This window comes from Coregonus clupeaformis, chromosome 5 (genome assembly GCF_020615455.1).
Source record: "Coregonus clupeaformis isolate EN_2021a chromosome 5, ASM2061545v1, whole genome shotgun sequence".
In the NCBI taxonomy this organism is placed as follows: Eukaryota; Metazoa; Chordata; class Actinopteri; order Salmoniformes; family Salmonidae; genus Coregonus; species Coregonus clupeaformis.
The window spans coordinates 2,263,891-2,277,271 of record NC_059196.1 but is presented as its reverse complement, the minus strand read 5'-3'; the positions used below and the strand labels follow the sequence as shown (position 1 = coordinate 2,277,271).

The window sequence follows — 13,381 nt, the reverse complement described above, 5'->3', positions numbered from 1 at the left end:
TCCAGGTTCCTTTGGAGAGTTCATCAATGAGCTTGACGCCTTGATAAGTTCCTTTCCTGAGGATGGCTCACCCCTCACAGTTCTGGGTGACTTTAACCTCCCTACGTCTGCCTTTGACTCATTTCTCTCTGCCTCCTTCTTTCCACTCCTTTCCTCTTTTGACCTCACCCTCTCACCGTCCCCCCCTACTCACAAGGAAGGCAATACGCTTGACCTCATCTTTACTAGATGCTGTTCTTCTACTAATCTCACTGCAACTCCCCTCCAAGTCTCCGACCACTACTTTGTATCCTTTTCTCTCTCGCTCTCCTCCAACACTACTCACTCTGCCCCTACTCAGAGGGTTATGTGCCGTCGCAACCTTCGCTCTCTCTCTCCCGCTACTCTCTCCTCTTCCATCCTATCATCTCTTCCCTCTGCTAAATCTTTCTCCCTCCGATCTCCTGATTCTGCCTCCTCAACCCTCCTCTCCTCCCTTTCTGCATCTTTTGACTCTCTATGTCCCCTATCCTCCCGGCCGGCTCGGTCCTCCCCTCCGTGGCTTGACAACTCATTGCGAGCTCACAGAACAGGGCTCCGGGCAGCCGAGCGGAAATGGAGGAAAACTAGACTCCATGCGGACCTGTCATCTTTTCACTCCCTCCTCTCTACATTATTTTCCTCTGTTTCTGCTACTAAAGCCACTTTCTACCACTCTAAATGTCAAGCCTCTGCCTCTAACCCTAGGAAGCTCTTTGCCACCTTCTCCTCCCTGCTGAAACCTCCTCCTCCTCCCCCTCCCTCCTCCCTCTCTGTGGATGACTTCATCAACCATTTTGAAAAGAAGGTTGACGACATCCAATCCTCATTTATTAAGTCAAATGACACCGCTGGTCCTGCTCACACTGCCCTACCCTATGCTTCGACTTCTTTCTCCCCTCTCTCTCCAAATGAAATCTTGCGACTTGTGACGGCCGGCCGCCCAACAACCTGCCCGCTTGACTCTATCCCCTCCTCTCTTCTCCAGACCATTTCCGGAGACCTTCTCCCTTACCTCACCTCGCTCATCAACTCATCAACTGTCCCTTCTGTCTTCAAGAGAGCGAGAGTTGCACCCCTCCTCAAAAAACCTACACTCGATCCCTCCGATGTCAACAACTATAGACCAGTATCCCTTCTTTCTTTTCTCTCCAAAACTCTTGAGCGTGCCGTCTCTTGCCAACTCTCCTGCTATCTCTCTCAGAATGACCTTCTTGATCCAAACCAGTCAGGTTTCAAGACTGGTCATTCAACTGAGATTGCTCTTCTCTGTGTCACGGGGGCTCTCTCGCACTGCTAAAGCTAACTCTCTCTCCTCTGCTCTTATCCTAGACCTATCTGCTGCCTTTGATACTGTGAACCATCAGATCCTCCTCTCCACCCTCTCCGAGTTGGGCATCTCCGGCGCTACTCACTCTTGGATTGCGTCCTACCTGACAGGTCGCTCCTACCAGGTGGCGTGGTGAGAATCTGTCTCCGCACCACGTGCTCTCACCACTGGTGTCCCCCAGGGCTCAGTTCTAGGCCCTCTCCTATTCTCTCTATACACCAAGTCACTTGGCTCTGTCATATCATCACATGGTCTCTCCTATCATTGCTACGCAGATGACACACAATTAATTTTCTCCTTTCCCCCTTCTGATAACCAGATGGCGAATCGCATCTCTGCATGTCTGGCAGACATAACAGTGTGGATGTCGGATCACCACCTCAAGCTGAACCTCGGCAAGACGGAGCTGCTCTTCCTCCACGGGAAGGACTGCCTGCTCCATGATCTCGCCATCACGGTTGACAACTCCATTGTGTCCTCCTCCCAGAGTGCAAAGAACCTTGGCGTGACCCTGGACAACACCCTGTCGTTCTCCGCTAACATCAAAGCGGTGACCCGATCCTGCAGGTTCATGCTCTACAACATTCGCAGAGTACAACCCTACCTTACACAGAAAGTGGCACAGGTCCTAATCCAGGCACTTGTCATCTCCCGTCTGGATTACTGCAACTCGCTGTTGGCTGGGCTCCCTGCCTGTGCCATTAAACCCCTACAACTTACCCAGAACGCTGTAGCCCGTCTGGTGTTCAACTTTCCCAAGTTCTCTCATGTCACCCCGCTCCTCCGCACACTCCACTGGCTTCCAGTTGAGGCCCGCATCTACTACAAGACCATGTTGCTTGCCTACGGAGCTGTGAGGGGAACGGCACCTCCTTAGCTTCAGACTCTGATCAGACCCTACACCCAAACGAGGGCACCTCTGGCCTGCAAGCCCCCCTATCTCTACGGAAGCACACTTCCCGCTCAGCCCAGTCAAAGCTATTCGCTGCTCTGGCACCCCAATGGTGGAACAAGCTCCCCCACGACGCCAGGACAGCGGAGTCACTGACCACCTTCCGGAGACACTTGAAAACCTACCTCTTTAAGGAATACCTGGAATAGTATAAAAATAATCATTCTACCCCCCCTCCCCCACCCCCTCCCCTACCCCCTCCCCTACCCCCTCCCATAAAAAAAAGTGGTTGTCCCACTGGCTATCATAAGTTGAATGCTCCAATTTGTAAGTTGCTCTGGATAAGAGCGTCTGCTAAATGACGTAAATGTAAATGTAATGATTACAGATGAGAACTCTCTTGGTAGAGAAAAGGGTCTGCAGCTTACTATGAGGTATTCTAAATCAGGTGAGCAACAATTCAAGATTTCCTTCACACTGGAAGCAGCGCACCATTTTTTTTTTTAAAGAGACACACCCCTCCCCCTTTGGACTTGCCCGAGGCTGCCTTCATCCGATTGTACCGCTGGATGGAGAATCAACTGAGTCCTATGTACATAGTCATCCAACCACGTCTCTGCAAGGCATATAATATTGCAGCGTTTTAAGTCTCTCGAACGAAAGAGAAGGTCAGAGGGTCAAAGATGGTAATGGTGAGAGGTTAGCATGTCTAGGGGGTTTGATCTTAGACCCTCTGTAACTTTCTCACTCATCGTTATTCACGATATATTCAGGATTATGTCTAATCATGGTAGCATCCACAATAATGTAGAAGTGTTTAGAAACATATTCTATTCTTATTTACAATAAAACTCACTCCAAAATTAAACAATACATTATTTACCATTCATTTCTATTGGGCTCAAAATAATCTGAAACACAACCAAAACAAACTGCAAATACATCCAGAGTCACAAGCTTGATGTAGTCATTGCGTGCTAGGAATATGGAACCAAATACTAAACTTTTGACTACTTAATTTATAAGAATCTTAGGGGTGTCAATAAGTTTAACCCCTACCTTAATGAGAAAAATATATACTACTTGTTAAACAAAATCTCTTTCTCTGAGCAATTTTCTTTGTATAAAAGAATAGAATTCCCCCCCCAAAAAATTGCTAACATTATAGCTCAGTATTTGAATAAATTCTTTTATACAGTCATTATTGCTCATCTTTATCAAGGGTGTCAATAATTCCAGACCCTACTATATATATAAATATTACAAGATACTTTTTTTTCTTCACAAATTGCCTCCAAAAATTAGGTTAGGTTATTCTAGGATATCAATAACTTCAAATCCACTGTTGTCGATTGCGTTAATGGAGGGGAGGTGGTGTCCCATCATGTTGTGGAAGCAGTAAGCACAGTGTGCAGTGGCCACGGCCACCACCTTGGAGAAGTTGGAGAAGTCCACTCTGTACTTGCCCTCTTTGCTGCGGGAGATGATGGGTAGGAAGTTGTAACCCCACATGATCTCCTGAGGGATGAAGGAGGTCCTGACCTGGCAGGCTGAGCTGGTGGTCTCGGCTGTACCCTCCAGAAAGACCACCAGCTCAAACTCCTGCTTATGGAGCGTGTCCACTGCCATCTCAAAGAAAGGGCTAGCCTTGTCAATCACATGGTAGAGTGTGAGAGGGCACACAAAGAAGAGGTTGTCCTTCCCAGCGTCCATCATGAACTCAATGTTCACCTGGTCCATGATGATTGTCTCCCCGTCGGGTTTAACGGTTGTCCTCAACAGCTTGCCGTAGATCTGGCTCCCGATCATCAGGGTCTTGCGTAAGTTGGCCACTCTTATCATGAGGCAAAGGAAGTCCTTCTTAGGACAGATGACAGCCATCTCACTGAATGTGATGGTCTTGGCCCTTTTCTTAGGGAGGGATATCTTGGACACGATGATTCCACACATGAAGCAGTGTATGATGGCCCCTATGAGAGTCTGGATAATGATGAGGGCTACAGCACCAGGACAGTGAGGGGTGACGGCACGTACACCATACCCGATGGTGGTCTGGGTCTCCAGGGAGAAGAGGAAGGCCGTAGTGAGACCGTAGACGTTCCACATACATGGGGTGTGGTCACTTGAGGGGTTCTGCCACGTCAGATCGCCGTTGTTCCGGGCGATCCAGAACCACAGCAGGCTGAAGATGAACCAGCTTAGGGTGAAGGAGGTGATGAAGAAGAAGAGGACAAAGCGCCAGCGGAACTCCACAAAGGTCGTCCAGAAGTCCATGAGGAAGGCAAAGTGGTTGCCGTACTTCACGTTGCCAAATTCAATGTTGCAGCGGCCTTCTTTGGTCACCAGACGGGTTTTGCGGATTTTTCGCTCCACCAGGTGGTCCTGGATGCGCTTCCGGATGCCAAACACCATTTTCTAGGTCCTGTCGTCTGTTAGAGAGGACAATTTGTTATTTACATTTTGTACACACCAGACAAATAAATCAAATATCCTTGTCATCCAAGAACTGTTAGATATATAGTATACAGACTGAATACTATTAATACAGAATTCTGTGGGTTTTCATTAATGTGTTTACTCTTCCAAGATAACATTTTACATTTACATTTTAGTCATTTAGCAGACGCTCTTATCCAGAGCGACTTACAGTTAGTGAATATATATATATATATATATATATATATACACTGGCCCCCCCCTGGGAAACGAACCCACAACCCTGGCGTTGCAAACGCCATGCTCTATCAACTGAGCTACATCCCTGCCGGCCATTCCCTCCCCTACCCTGGACGACGCTGGGCCAATTGTGCACCGCCCATGAGTCTCCCAGTCGCGGCCGGCTGCGACAGAGCCTGGATTCGAACCAGGATCTCTAGTGGCACAGTTAGCACTGCGATGCAGTGCCTTAGACCACTGCGCCACTCAGATAAACCATCATCCGACCCTGTAACTTATGCCTCCCTGTATGCCAGTCATGAAATTCAAGGTGTCTTAAAACAGCAGATTAAATATTCATATTTTGTTCAAGGCTCTTGGATGCTTTGAATTGAACAAATATTATGAATTAGAATTCAATTATGAATAATGTCCTTATCCTTCAAAATCATTGTTCTTCAGATGTAATTGCTGCCCTTCACAACTTTCTAAAAGCAATAATGACAAATCAAGCGTTGGTCTATAAGAGGCTGTAAGAGAGAATGGAGTTGTGTAACATTCACTCTTGGATCCAGACTTGTGAAATAGTTAATGTTTTACCTCCTTTAATTCTTAATTTCACACATCGTTATTGAACTAATTAGGTAAAACACAAGGTAAAAGTCACACTGACCTTAATTCCTCATCAAAATATAATTATATGAAACAACTTATTAGCACAAATGCCCCAGTCAGTCCATAATCAATGAAATGATTTCACCTGCCCCAACCATCAGTCTTATTACTTAACTGTAAAGTGTTACTCTAGTCACTAGCAGTTGCTATGCATCACTTGCACATTTTAATCTACACTTAAATCCTGTAATCCTGGGCACATGCCATAGTTAAGACCCCAAGTCATTACAGATAGAAAGTTATTGTTGAAATCACTCCACTGGCCCAAATCAGTCAGATAACCATAACCTCCCTAAAAGCATCCTGATCTAGCCTACTACAACCATATAGCTGCATATAAACTGGCCCTCTCATAGTAATCCCTGGTAGGTTATAGCACAGAAGTATTTGATGGATGGTCACTGGCAAAATTAAAGGCACAGAAGTCTTCTGAATAATTCTGTCCTGTGTTGCTGCCAAACTATACTGAGTTGGATGATGGTACGCTTGTTAGGGAGTGTTATGTACAAAATGACCAGTGCCGTAAACTGGTGCGTTTGTTTCTACGCTCAAAGCTTTGAAACGTCTTGTATTTCACAAACAGAAATCTGATAATCACACACTATGCTTTGTTGTGACGTTTTTCTCTTTGAACCTGTCACGTCTCCTCCCGTTGCTCCCCTCCAGCGCTCTGATTTGCCGGGCCTACTGAGCCACCGGTCTGAGAGCACCACCTCAGCAACACCGGAATGAAAACCCAACGCACCCTAATCACCTCCACCGCACCTGCACCTCATCATCTCATCACGACCCCTATATAACCCTGGACTGTTCAGTGTTGTGTTGTGTGTGATTGTTAGTGTCTTGTCGTGTACTCGCTCTTTGTTGTTCTCTTGCTCAGTGTTAAGTAAACCTTTACATTGTTGATTCCTGCATCCTGCCTCTTCGTATCCTCAGTACTCATCACACACACCAATTACGAAGATGGATGCAACAGGTAATCCTCCTGGAGTTTCCAAGTGCCTCGACCAGCACGAGCAGCAGATTGCCCAGCTGAAAGTCGACACGCAGGAAGTGCTCCAAACGCTGCATAAACTGACCATCGCTCCGGTTCCACCTCAGGGAGCGGTGAGTGCATCCAGTCAACCTCCTCCCGGGCTATCACCAACATCTGAGGGACCCCTCGCCCTGCCGGAGTGCTATGACGGGAAAATGAAGAAATGTAGAGGCTTCCTGCTACAGCTTTCACTGTATCTGGCGCTTCAGCGTGGGGCATCTCCATCAGACCAAGCCAGGATACCGCTGGTGATTTCGCTACTGAAGAGAAAGGCGCTGGATTGGGCCACGGCAGTCTGGGAAGGAGGTGAGGCCGCGTCGCTTCCCTACTCCACCTTCCTCGCTCGGATCAGGGCGGTGTTCGATCATCCCACGGAGGGAAAGGACGGGGTGAGCGTCTCCTGCGGCTACAACAGGGAGAGGGGGCCGCGTGCGAGTACGCCCTGAGCTTTCGCACGGTGGCGGCGTCTTCCGGCTGGAATGAGCGTGCTTTGCCACTGCCTTCTCCGCTACACGTCACCTCGCCGGACAATAAACCACTTGGATTAGGCACCATTACGCGCGTCACTCTCCCGATCACCATCACCATTTCCACACTACCGGAGCACCACGAGGAGCTGTCCTTCCACATCGTCACATCACCCCTTCACCGGATAGTCTTGGGATTGCCATGGCTCAGACTACACAACCCCACCATCAATTGGATCACAGCCTGAGACCGTGCACTGACTACCGGGGGCTGAACGGAGTCACCACCAAGTACCAGTACCCCCTCCCTCTGGTTCCATCGGCCATCGAGCAGCTGCGAGGGGCCCGGTACTTTACCAAGTTGGACCTGAGGAGTGCCTACAACCTAATCCGGGAAGGAGACGAGTGGAAGACGGCATTCAGCATTACCTCAGGCCACTATGAATACTGCATCATGCCCTACGGCCTCGCCAACGCACCTTCCGTGTTCCAGTCTTTCGTCAATGACTTGTTCCGAGACATGCTGAGTAGACAGGTGGTGGTGTACATCGACGATACGTCAGAGCGGTCCAACTCCGCCTCCGGGATCACAACCTGTTGGTGAAGGGGGAGAAATGTGAATTCCACCAACAAGCCATCTCCTTCCTGGGATACAGGATCAGACCTCAGGGGGTGTTCATGGAAAAAGCGAAGATGGACGCCGTCAGGTCATGGCCAGTTCCCACCACCATCAAGGGCCTACAGAGCTTCCTGGGCTTCACAAATTTATTCTGCGTTTCATCAGGACCTTCAGCTCCATAGCCGCCCCGCTCACCTCTCTCCTTAAGGGGGGGCCTCAGAAGCTGGCCTGGAACCCTGAGGCTGACGCTGCCTTCAAGAGGCTGAAGGAGAAGTTCACCACAGCGCCCCTCCTAAAACACCCAGATCCAGCTCGTCCTTTAATCCTGGAGGTGGACGCATCTGAGGAGGGCGTGGGTGGGGTCCTCTCCCAGCGGCAAGGTAAGCCAGAGAAAATGTATCCCTGTGCCTTTTTCTTGAAAAAGCTTACCCCCGCAGAGAGGAACTATGGAGTTGGAGACAGGGAGCTGTTGGCGGTGGTCCTCGCTTTGGAGGAATGGAGACGGTGGCTGGAGGGTGCAGTTGATCCATTCCGGATTCTCACTGACCACCGGAATTTGGAGCACATATGGGCAGCGAAACGGATGAACTCTCGTCAAGCCAGGTGGGCCCAATTTTTTACTCGCTTTCAGTCTATTCTGTCCTACCGCCCAGGTTCCCAGAATGTGAAAGCCGACGCACTCTCCAGGATGCACCATACCAGAGAAAGGAAGGATCTGGGGGGTCCTATCCTGCCACCGTCTCTCATCGTGGCACCTGTCTTTTGGGATGTGGATGAAGACATCCGCCTGGCGGCTCAGGAGGACCCAGGGTCTGCCAATACCCCTCCGGGGTGCGTGTATGTACCCACCAGGGTCCGTGACCGGCTGCTGATCAGGGCGCACACCACCCTTACGGCAGGGCTCTCCGGTATGACGAAGACACCTCGGAACGCCCCGGCAGGCAAACTAGTTCCTCTCCCATGCCTCAGCGACCTTGGTAACACCTGTCCATAGACTTTGTCACCGACCTCCCACATTCTGACAGCTTCACCACAGTCCTGGTGGTCGTAGATTGGTTCCCCAAATCATGCCGTTTTTTGCCCCTAACTGGTCTTCCTTCTGCTCTCCAGGTCGCTGAGGTCCTGTTCCAACAGGTTTTCCGGCATTATGGACTTTCGGTAGACATTATCTCGGACCGTGGCCCCCAATTCACCTCCCGAGTGTGGAAGGCTTTCCTGGAGAAGATAGGGGCCATGGCCAGCCTCACTTCCGGGTATAGGCCTCAGTCGAATGGGCAGGGGGAGCGCATGAACCAGGAGCTGGGGAGGTTTCTTCGTTGCCACTGTCAGGACCGGCAGGGTGAGTGGGAAGGGTTTCTACCCTGGGCAAAATATGCCCAGAACTCCCTCATTCAATCCTCCACGGGGCTCATGCCCTTCCAGTGCGTCCTGGGGTACCAGCGGCTCTGGCCCCTTGGACACCCAGCCAGACCGATGCACCCGCTGTCGACGAGTGGTTCCGCAGGGCCGGACAGGTCTGGGATGCCGCCCATGTCCATCTTCAGAGGGCCATTCATTGGCAGAAGGACCAAGCCGACCTCCACCGCAGTGAGGCCCCCGTATTCCAGTCTGGTGATTGTCCACAAAAAACCTCCCTCTTCGCCTGCCCTGCAAGAAACTTAGCCCCCGGTTTGTGGGGACGTTTAAGGTCCTCCGGCGGATAAATGAGGTATCGTACCGGCTGCTCCTTCCCCCTCACTACCGTGTCTCACCCACCTTTCAGGTGTCTCTCCTCAGGCCGGTGGTTCCTGGTCTTCTGGCTGATGCCGTCCCCCGGTATACGCCCCCTCCGCCCCTGGATATTGACGGGAGTCCAGCGTATGCGGTGAGGGACCTGCTGGACTCCAGGTTCCGTGGGGGACGGCTCCGTTACCTGGTGGACTGGGAGTTGTATGGTCCTGAGGTGAGGAGCTGGGTTACGGCTGGACATTCTGGACCCCAACCTAATTTGGGACTTCCACCGTCGCCGCCCTGACCGGCCCGCTCTTCGTCCTCGGGGTTGTCCTCCAGACCGGCGACGTCCTGCGGCGGGAGCCGTGCATCCAGAGCGGGGGGGGTACTGTCACGTCTCCTCCCGTTGCTCCCCTCCGGTGCTCTGAATTGCCGGTCTACTGAGCCACCGGTCTGAGTGCACCACCTCGGCAACACCGGAATGGAAACCCAACGCACCCTAATCACCTCCACGCACCTGCACCTCATCATTTCATCACCACCCCTATACATCCCTGGACTGTTCTGTGTTGTGTTGTGTGTGATTGTTAGTGTCTTGTCGTGTAGTCGCTCTTTGTTGTTCTCTTGCTCAGTGTTAAGTAAACCTTTACATTGTTGATTCCTGCATCTGCGTCCTGCCTCTTTGTATCCTCAGTACTCGTACAGAACCTCATAACCCTTTCACACCTAATCATTATTTCTTCCCCAGTGTTACTGTAATGTGATGTAACGAATGCTGAGATAATTTGAGGTTTACTTTGATACAATGCTTGGCTGATGCTTTTCTATAATATCCTTTTGAAATAGTGATAATTTTATTAGTCATTTTCAGTAATAACTATTCAGCAATTAATGATTTCCTCTGGGAAATCGGATAATCATTTTTTTAGGTGTATTACACACTGTTCTGCAACCAATGCCAAGGTAATAGCGGCTATTTCCGCCCTTGTACTCATCAGTTTGTGATTAATTGCAATGTTATGACTACGCTTATTCACATTTTAATGTTTGAGCCAATTAAATACTTCACTCAATATTTACACTGATAAATGTAAGCATATGTTGTATAATTTGCTTCTACAGTGAGAGGTCAGAAAGTTTGCAAATTATTTCCCCCCTTTCTGAGAGAGACTGTGGTTACTGTAAATATCTCAAATAACAATAACAAAAAATCTCCCAAGACCATATCCTTTTAATGTTAAGATCCTCAACAATATACAAGACCACAAACTAGCCTATACATGCACCGGCAAACAAAGTTTGGAGTGGAGTAAGATCAATCATATTACAGTGGCTTGCGAAAGTATTCACCCCCCTTGGCATTTTTCCTATTTTGTTGCCTTGCAATATGGAATTAAAATGGATTTTTGGGGGGTTTGTATCATTTCATTTACACAACATGCCTACCACTTTGAAGATGCAAAATATTTTGGGGGGTGAAACAAGAAATAAGACAAAAAAACAGAACTTGAGCGTGCATAACTACCACATATTCTCAACTGGATTGAGGTCTGGGTTTTGACTAGGCCATTCCAAGACATTTAAATGTTTCCCCTTAAACCACTCGAGTGTTGCTTTAGCAGTATGCTTAGGGTCATTGTCCTGCTGGAAGGTGAACCTCCATCCCAGTCTCAAATCTCTGGAAGGCTGAAACAGGTTTCCCCTCAAGAATGTCCCTGTATTTAGCACCATCCATCATTCCTTCAATTCTGACCAGTTTCCCAGTCCCTGCTGATGGAAAAACATCCCCACAGCATGATGCTGCCACCACCATGCTTCACTGTGGGGATTGGGTTCTCTGAGTGATGAGAGGTGTTGGGTTTGCGCCAGACATAGCGTTTTCCTTGATGACCAAAAAGCTCAATTTTAGTCTCATCTGACCAGAGTACCTTCTTCCATATGTTTGGGGAGTCTCCCACATGCCTTTTGGCAAACACCAAACGTGTTAGCTTATTTTTTTTCTTTAAGCAATGGCTTTTTTCTGGCCACTCTTCCGTAAAGCCCAGCTCTGTGGAGTGTACGGCTGAAAGTTGTCATATGGACAGATACTCCTTCAGGGTTTTCTTTGATCTCTTTGTTGCCTCTGATTAATGCCCTCCTTGCCTGGTCCGTGAGTTTTGGTGGGTGGCCCTCTCTTGGCAGGTTTGTTGTGGTGCCATAATCTTTCCATTTTTTAAATAATGGATTTAATGGTGCTCTGTGGGATGTTCAAAGTTTCAGATATTTTTTTATAACCCAACCCTGATCTGTACTTCTCCACAAATTTGTCCCTGACCTGTTTGGAGAGCTCCTTGGTCTTTATGGTGCCGCTTGCTTGATGGTGCCCCTTGCTTAGTGGTGTTGCAGACTCTGGGGCCTTTCAGAACAGGTGTATATATACTGAGATCATGTGACACTGAGATTGCACACAGGTGGACTTTACTTAACTAATTATGTGACTTCTGAAGGTAATTGGTTGCACCAGATCTTATATAGGGGCTTCATAACAAAGGGGATGAATACATAAGCACGCACCACTTTTCCGTTATTATTGTTTTTGAATTTTTCGAAACAAGTTAATTTTTTTATTTTACTTCACCAATTTGGACTATTTTGTGTATGTCCATTACATGAAATCCAAATAAAAATCCATTTAAATTACAGGTTGTAATGCAACAAAATAGGAAAAATGCCAAGGGGGATGTCTGCTTACTGGCAGACATGCCACTTTTCACTCATAGTGTTTTGGGAAGCAGTGCTACTTGGAAGCAAGATGAACATTAGCGGAATGCCAATAAAAAATATATGCATCACATATTTTTAGGAGAGAGTATTTGTAACACGACAAGCTCACCCTAGGCTCAAAGTGGGTGCATTTAAACATGATAGATATCATCATTGCACTGTTGTTATAACAGTAGAATACCAAGTGACTCACTGGATGATAATGGCCCAACTACAGAAGTTGAGATCCTCACTCAAACTGAGCTTACCTGTCAGTGCAGAAACTGTGAAAATCCAAAGTTGTGTTGCACACTGGATCCCCTCTGTCTCTGTCGCTCTCTCAGCCAGTCTCTGATGGTGTGCCCTCTGAACTGTAGTTAGTGTTCTGACACCTCTCTCAGTACTACAGCTGTGTGTGCTTTTATAAAGCCTTGCACTGATGGGATTGGAATCACTTCAGGTGATGTTTACACACACACAAACATAAAGTAGGCTACCCATACAGCCCTCCAGCAGGACTATTGCGTGGGCATGTGTTTACCCCACACAGCGCCAGTACCCAGGTCCAGCCTGACTGCCTCCTGCCACACCACCAGTGTCTTGGGCAGGGCTCTCAATGTCTAGATCAAGAGGAAGCTGTGTGCCACTGTTTACAGTACACATACATGCACAATCACACACACACGCTTGTGTGTGCTGTTAATGGGGGAAATAAAGATCTTGAATCGTAGCCAGATTTTGTGATGATACGTGTGACATAGGATATGAGCTGTATCTGCTATTGAATTGTCAACCTGAGTCAAACAGTGATGCTGCATTTATGATGCACAGTCCCATTCCCCTGGCCTACCCATAGCTCACAGTTCCTGAAGTGTTAAGACATCCACTTTCCCATTTCCTTATTTACATTTTTACATTTTAGTCACTTAGCAGACGTTCTTATCCAGAGCGACTTACAGTAGAGAGTGCATCCATTTTCGTACTGGTCCCCCGTGGGAATCCAACCCACAACTCTGGCATTGCAAGCGCCATGCTGTACCAACTGAGCCACATGGGACCACCTTATTCACAGATGACTGTAATATTTCTGAGGCCTAGTGAGCTCAACCCCATTGTGAATGAAAAGTAGACCTAGCAACATAAATAGGTTAGACTATGAAAGATCAACAGAGGAAGAAGATGAAAGAAAGAGACCATGTCCTCGATCAAAACAGATAGCTCTCTTGGGTAAAACTAG

The 13,381-nt window shown here is 48.3% G+C and overlaps 1 protein-coding gene across 1 annotated transcript; it reads right to left on the bottom strand.

The window, feature by feature from the left end:
* Nucleotides 1-3,457: 3,457 nt before the first annotated feature.
* Nucleotides 3,458-12,515, bottom strand: LOC121567030 (ATP-sensitive inward rectifier potassium channel 1-like). The gene is made up of 2 exons (XM_041876969.1): nt 12,414-12,515; nt 3,458-4,669 (listed from the first exon to the last, which is right to left on the bottom strand). Exon 2 carries the CDS (start codon nt 4,650-4,652, stop codon nt 3,552-3,554), a length of 1,101 nt encoding a protein of 366 aa, XP_041732903.1. The 5' UTR covers nt 4,653-4,669; nt 12,414-12,515; the 3' UTR covers nt 3,458-3,551.
* Between the last annotated feature and the right edge of the window lie 866 nt (nt 12,516-13,381).

Coding starts and splice junctions, on each gene's coding strand:
- LOC121567030 (XM_041876969.1), bottom strand. CDS start 4,652: ATGGTGTTTGGCATCCGGAAGCGCATCCAGGACCACCTGGTGGAGCGA.